We start from the raw sequence: 23,090 nt of genomic DNA, 5'->3' as shown, positions 1-23,090 counted from the left end.
GAACGGGAACCTATGTATACCGTGGATATTAGCCAGAAGGGTTAATTGCATTGTAATTGGTGACTCATATACATCTGTTGTTCTAATAAAATATCTAACGCGCAGCGCGATGGTGATGATTAATTTTAATAATAGAATGAATAATTTTGATGAGCCAGCTAACGTAATTATATATTATCGATTTAAGTGTGCATATTTACATTATTATAATTTAAGTATTTATTGTTTAAATTAAAAATTGTTTCAAAAAACCTGACACGTCGATTTCTGATTCGATTTTTTTTATAATTCGCAATGTATTTTACGGTTATGTACAAGGTTTGTCTCAAAAGTTTATTTGAAGAAATATGACTATGATTATAGTAATATTAGAAATATGTACTAGGAGAACCTCGGTAAAGAAGTTTGAGATTATAGAAACTTGGTGGTAGGTGGTAGTCAAATGAAGCTCAAGGACAAATTAAAGAAAAAAGATAACTGTATAAAGAATGGTAGGAGAAATTAGGCCAATATAGGTAGAGAGGACATATTTCGCCGCCGGCTACGAAAAGTATAACTCCGAAAAATGCCGTTAAGAGTAGAACTTTCAATGAACGCCGCGAAAAATATTATTTTCGATTATATGATTGTGAAAATTATAATCCCTAATAAAGTGTTAGCGAAAAAATTTATTTTTTGAGGAGTATCAGCAAAAAACATCATTTCTGTTTGTGGGTCCACGAAAATTATAATTAGTAAAAAGTTCTCAGAAATAATTGTTTTCGTCGGCAGAAACAGAAAGGGAAATAGTTGTTTTAGTCGGCATCTATTATGAACTAAATATTGTCGTTATAAATATTTTGGGAGTTATAATCTTCGCGGACACGCATATAAAAAAAAAAGAATGTGTGTGTGTACTTTGTACGCACTAAGAAGATATTCTTCTATTATATAATAGGTAATTTAAACGAAGTAAATATACTTTGTATATTTGTATTTTATTTTAAAATCAAACTAACTTTCCTATCTACCGCTTTCAAAAATTTTTTATTAAAACAACCAAAAATAAAAAAAAATATGAATCGCCCAGGAATTGAACCCGCGTCATTCCAATGACATGTAATTACGGTCAAACCATGACCATATAAACGTATAAAAAATATACGTTTTGAATTTCTTGTCTAAATTAACAATAGTTTAAGGGCGCATTAAAATTTACTAAAGGGCGCAGTGGCGCCCGCGGGCGCCGCGTTGCCGACCTCTGTGCTAGTTCATTCCCATGCACTAATATTAATAATATCGTATGGCATTTTTGCCGGGGAGATCCTTTCGGATTGTTCCGGCACCATTTGGATAGCACTTTCAAATAAGTCAAAAATGACTTATTTGAAATATCACATAGAAGTATTTAAATTGTAAAAATTATTGTAAAAATGGATAAAAAAAATTAAAGCACTCATGGTAGTGCCGACAGAAGTGAAAACTTCTTATAGTATATAAATTACAAGCTCAATGCTTTTCCACATCCAAAAAGAAGTGCTATACCTATATTATATAAGCGTTGCGTACGTTTTATGCTATTTATGTATACATACACATAATATACAGAGAGAGTCTGTAATTTGGAATAAATTCAATATCTCAAATATTAATTGTTTTTTTGAAAAATGCTCAGACCCGTCGATTAGTATTTCAAATTGTCCTTTTTGACATACAATAATAATGTATACAGGGTGTCCCAATTTAGAGATATGACGTCATCGTTGATTTTCTTAAATGGCAACACTGTCATTTTGATAGATATTTTGATAGGGTGTGTAAAGTTATACACAACTGCAAAATATCCAATTTTTATTCTCTGCCATTTACAAGATAATAGAAAATAACAAAGTTAAGTCTGTAATTTGGAATAAATTCGATAATTAAAATACTAATTGTTTTTATGAAAAATGCGCAGACCCGTCGATTAGTATTTCAAATTGACATTTTTGACATACAATAATAATGTATACAGAGTGTCCCAATTTAGAGATATGACGTCATCGTTGATTTTGTTAAATGGCAACACTGTTATTTTGATAGCTATTTTGATAAGGTGTGTAAAGTTATACACAACTGTAAAATTTTAAATTTTTATTCCATGCCATTTACAAGATAATAAAAAATAACAAAGTTATGAAAAACAAGTAATCAAATAATAATTGAATTTAATTATTTCAATTAAGCAAATACTCATAATGTTGCCCTCAATTATTGTCAAATTGTCAATGGGCAACGTTATGAGCATTTGCTTAACTGAAATAATTAAATTCAATTATTATTTGATTACTTGTTTTTCATAACTTTGTTTTTTTATTATCTTTAAATGGTAGGGAATAAAAATTTGAAATTTTGCAGTTGTTTATAACTTTACACACCCTATCAAAATAGCTATCAAAATGACAGTGTTGCCATTTAAGAAAATCAACGATGACGTCATATCTCTAAATTGGGACACCCTGTATACATTGTTATTGTATGTCAAAAATGACAATTTGAAATACTAATCGACGGGTCTAAGCATTTTTCAAAAAAACAATTAGTATTTTATTTATTGAATTTATTCCAAATTACAGACATAACTTTATTTTCTATTATCTTGTAAATGGTAGGGAATAAAAATTTGAAATTTTGCAGTTTTGTATAACTTTACACACCCTTTCAAAATAGCTATCAAAATGACAGTTTTGCTATTTAAGAAAATAAACGATGACGTCATACCTCTAAATTGGGACACCCTGTATACATTATTATTGTATGTTAAAAAGGACAATTTGAAATAATAATCGAAGGGTCTAAGCATTTTTCAAAAAAACAATTAATATTTGAGATTTTGCATTTATTCCAAATTACAGACTCTTTCTGTATATATTATGTACGTACGAAATTTATTTCGGCAAAGTGATGACGGTCGCACTTTTTTCCTATCTAAAAAGTGCACAACGTCCCTACATAAGTTTTCACTTTAAAAATTTATTTCGTCAAACAATGACGGTCGCTAATTTAATACTTTTTCCCCATCTAAAAAGTGCACAGCTTCCCTAAGAAGTTTTCATTTGAAAATTTTATTTCGCCGAAGCGATGACGGTCGCTAATACAACACTTATTCCCCATCTAAAAAGTGTATAACGTCCCTAAAAAAGTTTTCGCTTCAAAAATTTATTTCGTCGAAGCAATGTCGGTCGCGATGACGGTCGATAATTCAATACTTTTTCTCCATCTAAAAAGGGCACAACGTACCTAAAGAAGTTTTCACTTCAAAATTTATTTCGTCGAAGCAATAACGGTCTGAAGCAATAACGGTCGCTAATTTAATACCGCTTTCCCATCCAAAAAGTGCACAACGTCCCTAAAGAAGTTTTTAATTGAAAAAGTTATTTCGCCGAAGCGATGACGGTCGCTAATTCAACACTTATTCCCCATCTAAAAAGTGTATAACGTCCCTAAAAAAGTTTTCGCTTCAAAAATTTATTTCGTCGAAGCAATGTCGGTCGCAATGACGGTCGATAATTCAATACTTTTTCTCCATTAGTATAGTATAGTTGAACCAAAAGATGGCGTAACCCAGACATCCAAAGTGAAAGTTATCCTTCAACACCAAATTGTTCTATATGGTCTACACAATGTCCAGAAAAAAGTCGCACCATTTTGAGCGTCGGGTTTGAGGGAGAGAGGGGGGAGAAATCGGTAAATTCGTAGTTTTTTACGTTTTTCGTCAATATTTCTAAAACTATACGGTTTAGCATGAACAACCCTCTTTACAAAATTGTTCTACATTAACTTTGAAATAAAAAAGGCCCTATGCATAATATTTCTAAAATGCATGGTTCCAAAGTTACGGAATTAGTATAGTATAACTGGTCCAAAAAAGGCCTAACCCAAACATCCAAAGTAAAAGTTTTCCTCCAACACCAAATTGTTCTGTATGGTCCACATATTGTTCAGTAAAAAGTTACACCATTTTGAGCGTCCGGTTTGGGGGGCAGATGGGGGAGAAGTCGGTAAATTAGTAGTTTTTTTAGGTTTTTCATCAATATTTCTAAAACTATGCTTTAGCGTAAACAATGTTATAAACAAAAATGTTCTACATGAAATTTAAAACAATAAATCTTGTATACATAATTGTTATAACATCAACGGTTCCAGAGTTACGGAGGGTGAAAAGTCGAGGTTTTCGATACTTTTTATATTTTTTGGGCAATGTATGGTATAACTATATAAAAAACCCAGACATCCAAAGTGAAAGTTATCCTCCAACACCAAATTGTTCTATATGGTCCACATAATGTTCAGAAAAAACTCACACCATTTTGAGCGTCGGGTTTGGGTGGGAGAGGGGGGAGAAATCGGTAAATATAAAAAGTATCGAAAACCTCCACTTTTCACCCTCTGTAACTCTGGAACTGTTGATTTTATAACAATTATGTATAGAACCTTTTTTGTTTTAAATTTTATGTAGAACATTTTTCTATAGAACATTCTATACGCTAAAGCATAGTTTTAGAAATATTGACGAAAAACGTAAAAGAACTACTAATTTACCGACTTCTCCCCCATCTGCCCCCCAAACCGGACGCTCAAAATGGTGTAACTTTTTACTGAACAATATTTAGACCATACAGAACAATTTGGTGTTGGAGGAAAACTTTTACTTTGGATGTTTGGGTTAGGCCTTTTTTGGACCAGTTATACTATACTAATTCCGTAACTTTGGAACCATGCATTTTAGAAATATTATGCATAGGGCCTTTTTTATTTCAAATTTAATGTAGAACAATTTTGTATAGAGGGTTGTTCATGCTAAACCGTATAGTTTTAGAAATATTGACGAAAAACGTAAAAAACTACGAATTTACCGATTTCTCCCCCCTCTCTCCCTCAAACCTGACGCTCAAAATGGTGCGACTTTTTTCTGGACATTGTGTGGACCATATAGAACAATTTGGTGTTGGAGGATAACTTTCACTTTGGATGTCTGGGTTTGGGTCTAACTATACCATACTACATCTAAAAAGGGCACAACGTACCTAAAGAAGTTTTCACTTCAAAAATTTATTTCGTCGAAGCAATAACGGTCGCTAATTTAATACCGCTTTCCCATCGAAAAAGAGCACAAAGTCCCTAAAGAAGTTTTCAATTGAAAAATTTATTTCGCCAAAGCGATGACGGTCGCTAATTCAACACTTTTTCTCCATCTAAAAAGTGTATAACGTCCATAAAAATGGTTTTGCTTCAAAAATGTATGTCGTCGAAGCAATGACGGTCGCTAATTTAATATTTTTTCCCATCGAAAAAGTGCAAAACGTCCCTAAAAAAGCTTTCACTTCAAAAATTTATTTCGTCGACAAATACGTCGCTAATTTAATACTTTTTCCCCATCTAAAAACTGCACACAACATCCCTAAAGAACTTTTCACTTCAAAAATTTATTGCGCTGAAGTGATGACGGTCGCTAATTTAATACTTTTTCCCCATCTAAAAAGTGCACAACGTCGTTAAAGAAGTGTTCACTTCAAAAATGAATTTTGACGAAGCAATGACGGTCGCTAATTCAATACTTTTTCCCCATCTAAAAAGACCGAAACGTCCCTAAAGAAGTTTTCACTTCACAACATTATTTCGAAGCAATGACGGTCGCTAATTCAATATTTTTGCCCATCTAAAACGTGCACAACGTCCCTAAAAAAGTTTTCACTTCAAAAATTTATTTGGCCAAGGCGATGACGGTCGCTAATTGAATACTTTTTCCCCATCTAATAGGTTCACAACGTCCCTAAAGAAGTTTTCACTTCAATAATATTAGTATTGTTATACGAACATTATAATAATACACGTACAAAATTTATTTCGTCGAAGCGATGACGGTCGTGAAATCAAAATTTTTTTCCGCATCCCAAAATAGATTTTACATTTATTTTAAATTTAAATACTGTAGGAAAAATGAAAGAATACCCGTGAACGAACATATAAAACACGCTGTATTTTCCTGTCACCGTGTCACACAAAAAATTGGCCAGCGTAAGTACATGTAATAATTATTGTTACATGTACTTGCACTGGACAATTTTCTTTGTGACACGGTGACAGGAAAATACAGCGTGTTTTATATGTTCGTTCATGGGTATTCTTTCATTTTTCCGACTGTATGTACTGTTATACAATTTCTGTATACATACTCATAATATAGATACGTACAAAATTTATTTCGCCGAAGAGATGACGGTCGCGAAATAAATCATTTTTCCCCATCCTAAAATAGGTTTTACATTTATTTTAAATTTAAATACTTCTATACAATTTATACAGGGTGTAACAAAAATACAGGTCATAAATTAAGTCTCATATTTTGGGACCAAAAATAGTTCGAATGAACCTAACTTACCTTAGTACAAATATGCACATAAAAAAAGTTACAGCCCTTTGAAGTTACAAAATGGAAATCGATTTTTTTAAATATATCGAAAACTATTAGAGATTTTTTATTGAAAATGGACATGTGGCATTCTTATGGAAGGAATATCTTACAGAAAAATTATAGTAAAATTTGTTCACACCATAAAAATTTTATGGGGGTGTTGTTCCCTTAAACCCCCCCAAACTTTTGTGTACGTTCCAATCAAATTATTATTGTGGTACCGTTAGTTAAATTTACTATTTCTAAAACTTTTTTTCTCTTAGTATTTTTTCGATAAGGCAGTTTTTATCGAGTTGCGGCTTCTTTTTTAATATGTTTACATAAGAATTTTATGGGGGTTTTGTTCTTTTAAACCCCCCAAATGTTTGTGTACGTTGAAATTAAACTGTTACTGCGATACCATTAGTTAAACACAGTGTTTTTAAAACTTTTTTGCCTCTTTTTATTTTTTTGATAATTCATCTTTTATCGAGATGTGGCGTCTTTTTTAATATGGTTCAAAATATACCTAAAAATGTAAATCATAAATAAATTTTCATATTATTACCAAGTCTCCATAATCGTACTTAACCATATACAAATATGTGGTGGATTTGACAAATATTCAAAATATCTCGAAAAAACTCGACTTTTCGAAAAAGTACTAAGAGACAAAAAAGTTTTTAAAACATTGTGTTTAACTAGTGGTACTACAATAATAATTAAATTGGAACGTAGACAAAAGTTTGGGGGGTTTAAAGGAACAAAACCCCCATAAAATTTTATGGGGTGTCTAAATTTCACTATAATTTGTTTTTTCATATACTACTGCCATAAGAATGCCACGTGTCCATTTTCAATAAAATATTTCTAACAGGTTTCGATATATTGGAAAAAATCGATTTTTCTTTTGTAACTTCAAAGGGCTGTAACTATTTTTATGTGCACATTTGTACTAAGGTAAGTTAGATTCAATCGCACCATTTGTGGTCCCAGAATATGTGATTAAATTTATGACCTGTATTTTTGTTACACCCTGTATATATACATACACATAATATATGTGCAAAATTTATTTCGCCGACGCAATGACGGTCGCGATGATGGCCGTGAAATCAATCCTTTTTCCCCATCCTAAAATAGGTTTTACATTTATTTTAAATTTAAATGCCTCTACACAATTATTTATACATACATACACATAATATATAGCATAAGCGATTACGGTCGCAATGACGGTCGCCAATTCAATGCTTTTTCCCTTTCCAAAAATCGCACAACGTCCCTAAAGATAAAGGTCGCAATGACGGTCGCGAACTCAATGCTCTTTCCCCTATCCAAAAATCGCATAACGTCCCTAAAGAAGTTTCCACTTCAAAAATTTCAAATTTGATTGTGTCTAAATTGTAGTGGTAGTTTTACTGATAAAATAATAAGAATACTCAAAATTTTTCTTATAGACAAGGCGGAAACGGCGGGTTCGTTGGGAAAAATATTTCCATGAGATATTTTTGCATAATCACATTCGTGAGACATCCCAGAATAAGGATCAAGAAGTCGCCCACGTGAAAAGTGGGCCAATTTTTTTTTAATCAAATTGCAAAAATCAATATTTTTGGCCCGTACTATTTTTTTTAGATTTTTTGGACCATTCTGGACAAAAAAACTCTCTTATAATTTTTCTCTAAAGTTGACCTTTTTCGAGTTATAAGCAATTTATAATTTGAAAAACGCGAAAATAACCATTTTTAAGACTTAATAACTCGGTTAAAAATTATTATTATGAAAGTCAGAAGTGACTAAATCAAAGTTTAAAGTCGCCGCTACATGATCCTGAAGAAATCTGTGTCATTAATTTACTACTAAGCTGTTATTTTTAATTAATAAAAAAGAGCGGTTAGATCATATTGACGCCGCTGTAAATGTGAGTGCGAGTAAGATGCACAATTGGACTGCTGGAATGGCTTCTCTCTCGCACTCAGAATTTATAGCGGCCGCACACGTGCATGGCGCGTATTATTATTACTTAAAAATAATAGCTTAGTAATAAAATAATGACAAAAATTTCTTCAGGATCTTGTAGGGGTGGCTTTAAACTTTGATTTAGTCATATATTGACTTCCATAATAATAACTTTTAACCGAGTTATTAAGCCTTGAAAATCGCTATTATTCGTTTTTTTTCAATTTTAAATTGCTTATAAGTCGAAATCGATCAACTTTAGAGAAAAATTATAAGAGACCTTTTTTGTCCAGAATGGTCCAAAAATTTAAGAAAAAATTGTTCGGGCCAAAAATATTGATTCTTGTAATTTGATTAAAAAAAAATTGTTAAAAAAAAATTGGCCCACTTTTCACGTGGGCGACTTCTTGAACCTTATTCTGGGATATCTCACGAATGTGATTATGCAAAAAAATCTCATGGGAATATTTTTCCCTTCGAACCCGCCGTTTTCGCCTTGTCTATTAATGAGAAAATGAAAACATATTACCTTACAGTGTACCTTACCATTAAATTCACTATGGTAAGAGGGCAGTTTTAGCACATTATGTCCAAAACTATGTATAATCTTTTCTACTATAAATATTTTTGATTTTTCATTCCTTTTGGCTAACTGTAGTAATTCCGGTTTGAAAGAATCCTGAGGAAATAAACGTTAACCATTCTTTTATTTTACGTACTGTCCAGGAATTGGTTGGTTCCTTATTTAAAATTTCCGAATGATATGGGATATTGTCCAAAACGATAGTTCTCGTAGTATATGTTCTCGTGATAATCAGCTGATTTTGATTTTAACGAAAACACAAGGTCCGCTTCATTAATAAAACCATGTTTTCCACCCGCATGCAATATAACATGTCTCTTTCCCTCAGTATCCTTGTGTTTTATGGATTTTATACTCTCGTTTTGTCAAATCCATTTAAATCTAAATAAACAAATGAAACGTGTTATTTTTGAAGAGGCGATAGAAGTTGTTGAGGCCAGGTTTGCAAATCAAAATACTTTTTTACAGGTGTTGCAGGTTCGTTGTAATAAATGTTTCAAATAAAGAGAAGAATGTTTAATAATCAAGTACCTTGACTCAAAAATTTTACATATGTAATTTTTATAATAGGCTAAGAACTTTTTAATATATTCTCGTACGATCTTTCTCGCTCAAAAAAAAATAGTTCACTAATTTTGTGGAGCACTGTGTATTGAATAATGCTGTTGAAAGATCAGGCCACACCCATTTTGTAACAAATGAGGCATATTGTCTGATTTAAATAATTTTAGAATGGTTTAATATGTACTAAAGGATATTTTACTACTTACCATTTTTCGGGACAGCTTTATCAAGTCCGGCCATGGTTTGAATATAATAATTTTGCTCCAATTCCTGATCCCAAACTTTCTGAAAAAAATATATATATATTTTAATACTAAGTATATTTCATATTCACTAAGCTCTATGCGACACATCAGACACAGAGACGATAGGTGGAACAAGGAAATACTACACTGGGGACGATACGAATACAAAAGAAGTACCTAGAGGAAAACCACAGATAAGATGGGTTGATGACTTGAAGAGGCAAGCCGGTCCCAAATGGATGAACTTAGCTGAGGACAGACCCAAATGGAGACAAGAATAGGAGGCCTACAGCTACGTCCTAAAATGGATAACATGGCCTACATAGATAGATAGGTAGATAGAAGCTATATGCTATAAAATATAATCATGAAGTCACAAAGAGGGTCAACAAAGCAATATAATACAAAATGGGGAACAACGAAATTAAAATTCTCTGTTACGCAGAAGATACAATATTGATAGCGTTCAAAGACTAGTTCTACATTTAATACAAAAGCAAAAGAATTAAACATGACGATTTTAAGTCAAAAAACTAGAACAATCGTAATCAGTAAAGAGCCAATAACATGTAAACTTGAAGTTGATGGAGTTAGCACTGAACAAGTAATGGACATAAAGTACTTAGGAATTACACTGTCGAACTATGGAGAATGCGAGACGTTGAAAAAAAATATGAGATCAAGTACAAAAAGTACTTGAGTATAAAATGAAATAAAAATGTATACCATTTTGTTTCAGTTGCAATGCGAAGGCAAAACTGTCTTATTTTTCACTTAGAACAGAGAGCGCAAGTCAGCACTCTAAATCGACGATTTTCGACTCTATTTGGAGTCATCATCAGAGAGGCGTAGGCCTGCTGATCTCTGCCCCAAGTGACCAATCTCCGAGAGCTTATCCCCGCATTGCAATTGACGTCCATGGAGTAGGTGTCTAACGACATCTGGCAACTGAAAGTCAAAGTTTTAAAGTTTTCCATTTAATAGAAATATTTAAAAATATTAAAGATATTCCTAAAAGATATTTAATTGAAAACTCATTGGACCATTTACCTGGTAACACCTCCATTGCTTCTAAAAATTGCAAGCCAGATGGATGCTGAGGCGAAGAAGACAAGAGGGAATTCAAATAATATATTTTTTAAATATTTCTATTACGTTGAAAACTTTAAAACTTTCGACTTTCAGTTACCAGATGTCGTTAGACACCTACTACATGGACGTCAGTTGCAATGCGGGGATAAGCTCTCGGAGATTGGTCACTTGAGGCAGAGATCAGCAGGCCTACGCCTCTCTGATGATGACTCCAAATAGAGTCGAAAATCGTCGATTTAGAGTGCTGGCTTGCGCTCTCTGTTCTAAGTGAAAAATCAGACAGTTTTGCCTTCACATTGCAACTGAATAAAAATAGTATACATTTTTATTTCATTTTATTCTGGGTTTTTACTCCTTTGAGTAACTAGGTCCATTTTCCGTTGGAATAGACGGGGTACTGAATTGTAAGTTTTTTGAATTCCCTCTTGTCTTCTTCGCTTCAGCATCCATCTGGCTTGCAATTTTTAGAAGCCATGGAGGTGTTACCAGGTAAATTGTCCAATAAGTTTTCAATTAAATATCTTTTAGGAATATTTTAAATATTTTTTAATATTTTTAAATATTTCTATTAGGTTGGAAACTTTAAATACTTGAGTATACTTTGAGTACAAAAAGTACCCAAATAGATTAGCCTTTATAACACTATATGGTGTAACCGACACATTAACTGTCAGATGAAATCAATAATCTATAAAGCCAGTATAAGATCAATAATGACGTAACCATCAGAAACAAGACTCAATACAGCCAAAACACAGAGTGCGCTAGAAACAGCAGAAATAAAAATACTCAGAAGAATTACAGGAAACAAACTGATAGAACCAAATAAGGAGTGACGAGATTAGAACAAAATGTAATGTACAGGGTGTAAACGAGTGGACACTAAATAGAAAAAAAAAAAGAATGGAACAACTACATCAGTTGAATGGCGGACACAAGAGTCATTAAAACAGCGAGGGACAAATCGCCAAGTGGTAGAAGAAGTGTTCCGTGGTGGTTTACGGAATCAATTAAATGAAATTAAAATAAATGTAAACACAACAAACTGTCAATAATATATTTATTTGTGTCGGTAATACAGCGTGAATATTTCTCGAAAGAGGGTTTGTTATTTTTTGTGAGTGTGGTGGTGTCTGCCCTGGGTGCTCGCTGTGACTATACTGAACGAGACCACAAACACTTTAATCTGTCTGGTCTACCATATGGCCAGATAGGCGACAATAATTTATTAATCTGGCGTTTTAAAAGCTGAAAACATTTCTGTGGTTTTTAAGAAGTTGACATAAAGAGTCCGTAAAGAGTGACCTTTATCTGGTACCGTAATCTATGAGTTTGTGTTTCCCATGAAAAAGCCATTAATTTATACATTCTGGTTTTGTATTTAGGAGCGAAACACATGTGAATTTTAAATGACCCATATTATTTTCGTTTAGAAAAGAAAGTTAATATTTAAAATTAGCAATTAAAAAAATAGTAAAATAATTGAAACGTGTCGCCACAGAAGTATCGGTCGACCGCGCCAGAGGTAGAGTGACAATCTTCCATATAGGCAACAACCCGCCAAAGAACAACCAACATTGCTTACATAAAGAAAGATGAAGAAAAAATATAGACCAACTGCGTGTGTTGGGTTGAAGCATGACGCAAAACACTGCATTCTGCGGGCAGTAAATTCAGACAGGAAAAAAAATAGTTGGTAAAAATAGGAAGGCACCACACCAGAAAACATAAAGAAAGGCATAGCTAGCAAAGAATAGTTTTAACATAACGGTGAGGACTACCACGGAAATTATAAAAAAGAGTAAAATATGAGAGAATGCCACAAAATAGCAAAACTAAAAGAACAAAAGGAACTGAACAAATAGGAGAGACAAAAGCGACATACTCGAAGTTACACTCAATAAGAGTAGTCCTGAGTATGACGTAGAAGATAGAGGTTTAGTTTGTAAGGTAGTACTTGAAAAGTACTTGAAATCCCACAATATCCTAGAACGAAAGAACAGGTGCTACCGTGAGCACAAGCGTCGACTTAAAAAAAAAGGGCAAAGGTGAGCATGTTGCCAACTATTGACGCAATATTAACTGAACACAAATACAACCAATGACCAGACGCATCATAATCTCACGGCAACGGCATAACAAATCCCTAAAAAGTGTCCCAAACAAAAGTTTTATCAAAATTTCAAATTTAATTATTCTCTTTTTGAGAATCTTCAAAATTATAATAAATTGTTTTCGATCGATGTGTATTAACGCTTACCGTGTTTCGAGATTCTAAAAACGGTTTTACCAGCGAAGAAAGACTGTTACAAATGTTTTTGTTTTACGGAATACGTTAAAAACGTTTTATTGTTTTATTTTGCATACAATATCAAGGCACGATCGAATATTCATTAAAATGTTTGTGATTCATTAAAATTGTATACAAAACCAACCAACAAATTGTTTAGTATTGTTGGACATAGAATAAACACGGCGCAAAAACAACCGTTATATTTTACATAAGATAACATAATGTGACGAATTACCGACAGAAAATAACAGGTTCCGTCTCCACAGCTCATTACGTATGGAGACATCTGGAAGGATGACTCATCAGACGAGCGAGGAAAAGATTTCTCGAGAATGATTACCTACGCATTACTAAAGTTGGGCGGTTCGTTTTTCTGGAACGTTCAAGAACATGACTTGTATTTTTGTATTCAGTATAAATAAGGATGGAATTTTTAGGAGTAGTTAGTCTGTACAAATAAATTCGCCTGTAACTTGTATAAATAAATTCGTATAAACGAACCGAGAGTATTATTTTAACCCGTAAGTACGCTACAATAAGTTATAAAGTATATTTACATCAAAGCAACAATATAACCTTAGGCTAAGAGTTAGATTGGCTAGGTGCTACATTTTCTTGACTTTTTTTTATGGAATATAAGTTTGGACCTTGAATGCGGCATCAATGAAGAAACTAAAATAATTCGAGCTGTGGGTGTACAGAAGAATTCTAAAGCTATCGTGGACAGAACACGTCACAAACAAAGAGGTTCTGAGAAAGATGAATAAAGAAATGGAAATCCTAAATACCATCAAAACAAGAAAATTGGAATATCTCGGTCGTATTACACGTGGAGAGAGATACAACTTGCTCCAATTGATTATACAGGGAAATATTCAAGGAAAAAGAAGCATAGGAAGATGTACATCAAATCTACCCATGCAACGAAGACTATTGTAACTCAATTTTGGTTGAACTGAGATAATCGCGTTTGAAAATTTTTCGCAAAGAGTTCGCTGTAAGAAATGACGGAACAAATACTCCTTACACACTGCAACTACAAATGACGTTATCTTTGGAAGAAATACGTCTTAAAAAATTTAAAATTCTGTTATATTATGTATAAAAGGTTTTAAGGGATTTCACAGATCAAACATAACAAAAAACAGATTTTTTGCTAAATTTTGTAGACTTACTATAGTTTTCGTCGAAACAGTTACCGAAAAAATACTTATTCTAGATTTGACTTCCTAGTAACAGATTTATTGAAGCAAAACAGTACTATTTAAAAAATTGTAATAAAAAACATTTCTATAGTTAATCGGAATAACTAAAATTAGAGTCTAACTAGAGAAAAATATAGTAAGTCAAACAGTTTACCTCAAACTTGGAATACCTTCCGCTGTTTCTTGCAACAAAGACTACAGTAACTCAACTTACTATAGTTTTCGCTTGCAGGAGTGTGGGTCAGTAAACTTACTATACACATGCAAATGCAAATGCTTTACTGGTTGCCTTAAAATCCATACCTGATTTACCATACTTTTCCACCAAATAAAGCTTAAAATGAATAATAATACCATAATAGTAAGTCAAATGTAACTATGTAACGTTTTTTGAGTTATGATAGTCTTCGTTGCATGGGTCGAAATGAACGTTTCAGAGCAGCCGTCTCCAAAGACCGAATAGCTATGATGATTGTCGACCGCCGTCGAGGAGGTGACACTTAAAGAAGAATAATAATGGACGTTCGGAGGTAGTAAAAATTCATATAAACAGAAAAAAATATTTTGTAATAAAAAAAGTCGCTGTATTACGGATTTCTTACTATATTACTATGATCTGTTTTTAAACCAAGAGGAGTAAACTAAAAAGACAGATTCACGCCCAAGAGAGTCACTAAAAAAATCACCCAATACATCTTCTTTTTTGGTTGATCATATCGACCTTTGACGGTAATCCATAAATATTATATTATACAAATACATCACTAAAGAGCTCTAAAAACAACTGTTTTTTATATAAAAGCAGACTAAAAATCTAAAAATTAAAGGAATAATACAGAAAACACAAAAAATTGTTGATATTCTTTTTCTCATGAGCATCTTTCAGTGCGTCACAGATTTTCGATTTCTTTCTAACGCATTAAATTGTATGTGGCAGAAAAAAACGCACGTCGGTGATTACATTTCGTCGGTGACATTTATAACATTTATTCTAGTTGTCAATAGATGGCGCTATAATCGAAAAAAGAATTTACGAATTATACAGGGTGTAACAAAAATACAGGTCATAAATTTAATCACATATTCTGGGACCCAAAATAGTACGATTGAACCTAACTTACCTTAGTACAAATGTGCACATAAAAAAAGTTACAGCCCTTTGAAGTTACAAAATAAAAATCGATTTTTTTCAATATATCGAAAACTATTAGGGATCTTTTATTGAAAATAGACATGTGGTATTCCTATGGTAGTAGTATCTTAAGAAAAAATTATAGTGAAATTTTGACACCCCATAAAAAATTTATGGCGGTTTTGTTCCTTTAAACCCTCCCAGACTTTTGTGTCCGTTCCAATTTAATTATTATTGTAGTACCATTAGCTAAACACAATATTTTAAAAACTTTTTTGCCTCTTACTACTTTTTCCAAAAGTCAGTTTTTATCGAGATATTTTGAATATTTGTCAAATCCACCACATATTTGTATATGGCTAAGTACGATTATGGAGACTGTAATAATATGAACATTTATTTATGATTTACATTTTTAGGTATATTTTGAACCATATTAAAAAAGAAGTAATATCTCGATAAAAAGTGCCTTCTCGAAAAAATACAAAGACGCAAAAAAGTTTTAAAAACACTGTGTTTAACTAATGGTACCGCATTAAAAGTTTAATTGGAACATACACAAACATATGGGGGGTTTAAAGGAACAAAACCCCCATAAAATTTTTATGTAAACATATTATTAAGAAGCCGCAACTCGATAAAAACTGCCTTATCGAAAAAATACTAAGAGGCAAAAAAGTTATAGAAATATTGAATTTAACTAATGGTACCACAATAATAATTTAATTGGAACGTACACAAAAGTTTGGGGGGGCTTAAGGGAACAAAACCCCCATAAAATTTTTATAAGGTGCACAAATTTCACTATAATTCTTTTTTAAGACGTTCCTGCCATAAGAATGCCACATGTCCATTTTCAATAAAAAATCTCTAATAGTTTTCGATATATTAGAAAAAATCGATTTTTATTTTGTAACTTCAAAGGGCTGTAACTTTTTTTATGTGCATATTTGTACTAAGGTAAATTAGGTTCATTCGAACTATTTTTGGTCTCAGAATATGTGATTTAATTTATGACCTGTATTTTCGTTACACCCTGTATAATATATCTACGAATATAATCTGTACAATTTATGACTATACAAATTAAAGAAAATGCCAAATTACAAATAAAATTTGACAACTGTCAGATTTAACTAAAATATCATGTTAGAATAAATGTTATAAATGTATATTATCACAGAGTTAGCTTTTTTTCTATCATTTGTGACGCACTGAAAAATGCTCATGAAAAGAAGCATATATGGTTCTTTTCATGAGCATTTTTCAGTGCGTCACAAATGATAGAAAAAAAGCTAAGTCTGTGATAATATACATTTTTTCACAGTCACAGTCACAGTTTTTCGATTTCTCTCTAACGCATTAAATTGTATGTGACAAAAAAAACGCACGTCGCTGATTACATTTCATCGGTGACATTTATAACATTTAATCTAGTTGTCAATAGATGGCGCTAATAATATAATATTAAATAATATTATATTATTCTATATAAAAAAAATTTAGTCTGTACAATTTATAAGACTATACAAATCAAAGAAAATACCATTCTATAAATGCAATAAACAAAATTGATTTGTTTTTATACCAAATTGCAAATAAAATGTGACAACTGTCAGATTTAACTAAAATCTCATGTTAGAATAAATGTCATAAATGTCATAAATGTGTATTTATCACGGACTAACCTTTTTTTCTTTCATTTGTGACGAACTGAAAAATGCTCATGAAAAGAACCATAACTTAATTAACCTACGAAATGCCAATAGTGTCAAAATTTCATAAAGTCATTAATGTCAAAATTTCATAACAGTGGAGTAAACATGCCTGAAGTTGGACTAGTTACAAACAAGCATTACGGCGCGGTAAATTTGAATTGCTCCTCCTGGTTTAAAAACAGAGTATAGTAGAAAAATATACTTACGGGATCACATTCGACGGTGAGCGGCTTCATAAAATCCGCGGAGGGTTGAGGTAACGTTTTAGAGATCTTATCGTCATTTGTACTTATAGGCACTTTAAATATATCTTCAATTTCGGTATCTGTATATTCCTCGCTGATCTCAGATTCTTCTTCGATAGGAACATCTTCATCACAATTGTAGCTCGAGCGCTGAATGGGGGTGTCGGCACCAGGGAGAAGAGAGCATATCGAGGCCATTCTTTTCACGATCTGAATGAAAATAAGTTTATCCGTTATTATAATCGACAAAAAAATATTAATAATAGCAGCAAAGAGACATAATTTGGAAAAATTCGGAGATAAAATGAAAGAAGGGAGCAAAAGTAACCAAAAGCTATTCTACAGAACCCTAAGACGATAAGAACACACACAAAAAACAAGAAATGTACAGAGAATGTATTAAAGATAAAAATGGAGAATTAATAACAGAAACAAAATAAATAGTTAAAAGATGGAAATAACACTTTGAAGAACTATTAACGAATATACACTAAGACGATATTAATAAAGAACAAAATAATATACAGTGGTGTTAAAAAGTCCTGCATCACCTTACCAAATACGCGGTCTGTCGTCAATTTTTTCTTATTCATCATATGTACTTCTTAATGACCCTAATTACTGTAGATTGATTCCAGTTTACTGCGGATGCTATTTAGCGACTAGATTTGTCGTTTTTATGGTGAAAAATAATTTCAAAACGCTTTTCGTTCGATAATTTAGTTTGTTTAGTCTGGGATGACATTTTGACCTTGTTATCAAAAATCAATGAGCGAATATGTAAATGTGTTAGGGTAACTACAGTGTTTATACAGTGCTAGTCAAAAGTCCGTACCCCCCCTCGTATCTTTTGACCGGTTATACTTATAATAGTGAAATTTGGAGGAAGGAAATGAACGGACGTAGGCTTCTTAACTAGTCATGACAGGTGACGTAAAAGTGACAGATGACTTTACAGCGCCACTGTGACAGATCCTGTTAAATGGTACCCTATGGTAAGCGACACCTCGTTTGATAGGTATTGAAAATACCTATTCAGCTATACTAATTTTGTTTGAGTTTAAGCTCATTTGGATGAATAAATGAAATAATATAAACTTGTAGTTTCGCATTTAATTAATAAAAATTCAAACCTCCGCCTATGGTTACTTGTCAAAAGGTTGACGTTGACGTAAAAACTACTAGAGAGCTGAAAAATGTCAACTTTTTTGACAAAATAACCATGGGCGGACATTTTAATTTTTAAGAATTAAATGCGAAACTACAAAGTTATATTTATTTCATTTATTCACCAAAATCAAAATCAACTTAAACCCAAAAAAATTAGTATGACTGAAGAGATATTTTCAATACCTTTCAAATGAGGTGTCACTTGCCATGAGGTCCCATTTAAAATTATCTGTCACAGTGGCGCTGTAAAGTCATCTGTCACTATTACGTCACCTGTCATGACTAGTTAAGAAGCGTACGTCCGTTTATTTCCTCACTCCAAATTTCACTATTATATGTATAACCGATCAAAAGATACGAGGGGGGGTACGGACTTTTGACTAGCACTGTATAGTCAAAATATGTGGCAAAGGCTATAGCGGGATAAGATGGTCAAAAATGCCCCCGCACCGATCAGCCCAACTACTTATGTTTTCGATAAAGGATATAAAATTATGCACTCATGCAAATTTTTAGCTTCCCGGAGTTCCTAAAACCTCTTAAATCGAGAAAAGAAGAATTTTTAGGTTTTATTTTTTGTGGGCGCAATTTTAACTTAAAAAATCTAAAAAAATTCAAGAGGATGTATATTTTGAATACAAAATAGCCTGATTTTTTTTCAGATTTTTGTAATAAAAAATGAGCTCAGGAAAAATTTTTGAAATTTTCAAAAAAATTTTAGGTTATGTAGATTTGGCCAACTTTTAAATAGTATTTTTTTGTGTATTTTTGTAGTTCTTTCGAATGGCAGAGGCAGAATTTTTAATATCTGAGCGGAAAGAACGAAAAAATTGAAAAAAACCGTTTTTGCTGTCTCGAGATGCATCTCGGGACAGCCAATTTTAGGATTTAGGATCCTGACTACAACAACTGAAAAAACATTAAAAGTGTGAATTTTGTCATAAAATTTGGTATGTAGGCTTATAATAATATTTGGAACAGCTTTTTCAAATAACTTTTTTTCGATATCTCTAACGCGAAGCAAATCGAATCGCGTATCGAAAATTCACCCTGTTTGTGGATTCGCAGTAGGCTTGTGTAGTTCATGAGCGAACTAGTTCAAAGATCCGGCTCCGATACATGAACTAAACGAACTAGTTCGCCAGAGCTGGCTTAAACCGCTCAGTCGCTCAGTGAGTCATTTATTTATCGTAGCCCAGAGCTTCGCGTTTCGTTCGTCTATCAGTCAGGAGCGGTTCGATCTTCGAGTCGAGTCGAGACGTGACGAACGAAGTATCTGAGCTATGGAGCTGAGCGGGTAGGAAGGAAGGGCGTGAACTAAAGAAAAGAACTATGAACTAATATTGACTGATGAAACGATGAGTTGATGTGGGTGAGCATCAAGCATTTTTTTAAATAAATACAATTTAATTTGTCCTTTTTTTCTTATTAATGAATTTTGATCACATCCTTAAAAAAAGAATAATAAATTTTGTAATAAAATAATTTTGATGTTAATATAAATTAAAATCGGCCTTATCAAAAATAAACTTATGCACAAACGATAAATCAATCTTACGTTTTGCTCATCTGTTCTCATGTAACTCTTTGTGCTAATGAACTAGTGAACTAAAAGAGCGAACTAGTTCACTTCTTACATTTGAACTAAACTGAGCGCTCTTGATGATGAACTATTATGCCCAAGCCTAATTCGCAGTAGACCGCGTTTAAAATTTAAATTTCAGTTGACTATTTTAAAAATTGTGAACCATCAACCTGTATGACTGTGCCAAATTTCAAATCTATATATTTTGATAGCCGAAATATAGGGGTGTCTTCATCTTAAATGCGACACACTGTATATTATCAATTTGATAATTTATTGCAACTAATAGTATTTTTTATAGCTAGGTTCAAAATTTACATTCGAAATACTGACTAATTCACTAATTTTATCATAAAAAGTTCAAATTGATTGCATTGAAGTATTGAACCAATTAATGCTTATTAATATAATATTATTATAGTAATTATAATATACAGAGTGAGTTTTATGTATAGAGACCCTCAATTATCTCGGAAACGTCTTGCACGATTTTTATAGGTTTTGGTGGGTAGGCGTTTTATAATGCAGCCGATATTATAGTGATAATTACATTGTTGTCAGATCTTCCGTTTTTCTGGAAATCTAATGAACTTTCTTATTTCAAATGGAACAACCTCTATGTCTTTTGCGTTTGGAAGAAGAAATGCTGATTATTTTTCGGAGTTATTGCTACATGTATTTAAAAAAAAATTTAAACAAATTATAAAAATCAATTTTTTCGGCCCGTGTAGACATTATTTTACATTCTTTGGATCATTGGGAAGAAAAAAGTCTTTTGTAATTTTTCTCTAAAGTTAATGGCTTTCGAGCTCTAAACAAATTAAAACTGAAAAAAATCGAATACTGACGATTTTCAAGGTTCAAAATCACAAATAAAAAATATTATTTTTGAAACTGCTGAGTACCCAAATTCAAGCTAAGCCCTTCTTCTAGGCGCTCGCTATAAACTTTTTTGGCCCGTTTTATTCTAAAACATTGCTTTTTAATAATTGTTAGTGAAGAGCATATGAGAGGACGGGCGATCGGGCTGCATTAACAACTAAAAAACAATATTTTAGAATGAAACAAGCTTAAATTACTTATTGGTAACTGATAAAATAAGGCTTGAACTTCAATTTGTATACTGGGTAGTAACCCAGTTACTACTATTTTTGATTTGTGTTTTTGAACCTTGAAAATCGTCATTATTCGATTTTTTTTTCAGTTTTAAATTGTTTATAACTCGAAAACGATTAACTTAAGAGAAAAATTACAAAAAAACTTTTTTGTTCCCAATGGTCCAAAGAACGTAAAATAATGTCTACTCGGGCCGAAAAAAATGGATTTTTATAATTTGTTTAAATTTTTTTTAAAATAAATGTAGCAATAACTCCGAAATTATGGCCTTAAGTATGGGGAATATAACATGAAAAATAATAAGTATTTTTTAATGAAGACTTCAAAACGCAAAAAAATATAGAGGGTATTCCAATTGAAGTAAAAAATTTAGTTAGATTTTTAGAAGAACGGAAGATCTGACAACAATGTAATTATCACTATAATATCGGCCGCATTAGAAAACCCCTACCCACCAAAATTTATAAAAGTCGTGCAAACCGTTTTCGAGATAATTGAGGGTTTCCGTACATAAACCTCACTCTGTATACAGCGTGTCTACTTAAGTTGGAAACATATGGGAAAATTTTTTATTATTAATTTTACGAAAAAAAGTTATACTTTATAAAAAGTTCTGCATGCCCCAAAACTTAAGATTCAATCATCAGATATCACATTTTCTCAATATTATACGAGGTATGTCAAAAAATATGAATTTCGGTCAAGGATAAAGTACCTTTATTTCTCTCAATATCGAAAATTCTTATGATAAAAAGTTGCTGGAATTAAAAACTAAGATCAAATATGCAATTACATGCTTCTAATTGGAAAAAAAAATTTCTCAAAGTTATGGATACCCAACATCGTTTTTAATTATTACAAAAATATGATAACTCGTTTATTATTCATTTTATGAAAAAAAGTTATCCTTCATAAAAAGCTTTTCATGGTCCAAAATCTAAGACACAACCATGATATATCAACTTTTATTAATTTTATACGAGGTGTGTCAAAAAATATGAAATTCGCTCAAGATTATAGTACCTTTATATTTTACAATATTTCAATTAGAAGGATGTTATTGCATATCGAAACATAGTTTTTAATTCTAAACAACTTTTTTAATAACCGTTTTCAATATTGTGAAAAATAAAGGTACTTTACTCTTGAGTGAAATTCATATTTTTTGACATACCTCGTATAAAATTAATAAAATGTGATATCTGATGGTTGCATCTTCGGCCTTAGGACATACAGAGCTTTTTATAAAGAATACCTTTTTTTCGTAAAAGTAATAATAAAAGAGTTATCTTATGTGTAATAAATAAAAACGAAGTTAGTATCAATAAATTTGAGAAAAATTTGGAAAATATTTTTTTCCAATTAGAACCATGTAATTGCATATTTGATCTTAGTTTATATTTCCAAACAACTTTTCATAATAAGAATTCTCGATATTGAGAGAAATAAAGGTACTTTACTCTTGAACGAAGTTCATATTTTTTGACATACCTCGTATAATATTGAGAAAATTTGATATCTGATGATTGAATCTTAGGTTTTAGAGCATGCAGAACTTTTTATAAAGAATAACTTTTTTTCGTAAAATGCATAACAAAAAAGTTTCCCATATGTTTCCAACTTAAGTAGACACGCTGTATATATTATTATTATTACACATTAATTGGTTCAATACTTCAATGCAATCAATTTGAACTTTTTATGATAAAATTAGTTAATTAGTCAGTATTTTAAATGTATATTTTGAATCTAGGTATAAAAAGTACGA

General features: G+C 31.9%; 1 protein-coding gene across 2 annotated transcripts in view; it reads right to left on the bottom strand.

Moving 5' to 3' along the window:
- Positions 1–23,090, bottom strand: part of LOC114329340 (mitogen-activated protein kinase kinase kinase 7) — a 93,811-nt gene that overhangs the window by 28,516 nt on the left and 42,205 nt on the right. For both annotated transcript variants that reach the window (XM_028278399.2, XM_050656285.1), the window contains 2 exons: positions 17,413–17,661; positions 9,728–9,806 (listed from right to left, as the gene is read on the bottom strand). In XM_028278399.2, coding sequence (XP_028134200.1) covers positions 9,728–9,806; positions 17,413–17,661 — 328 coding nt within the window. The remainder of the gene's footprint in view (positions 1–9,727; positions 9,807–17,412; positions 17,662–23,090) is intronic.

Source organism: Diabrotica virgifera, chromosome 7 (genome assembly GCF_917563875.1).
Source record: "Diabrotica virgifera virgifera chromosome 7, PGI_DIABVI_V3a".
Classification (NCBI taxonomy): domain Eukaryota; kingdom Metazoa; phylum Arthropoda; class Insecta; order Coleoptera; family Chrysomelidae; genus Diabrotica; species Diabrotica virgifera.
This window is presented reverse-complemented; position numbering and strand designations above follow the sequence as displayed.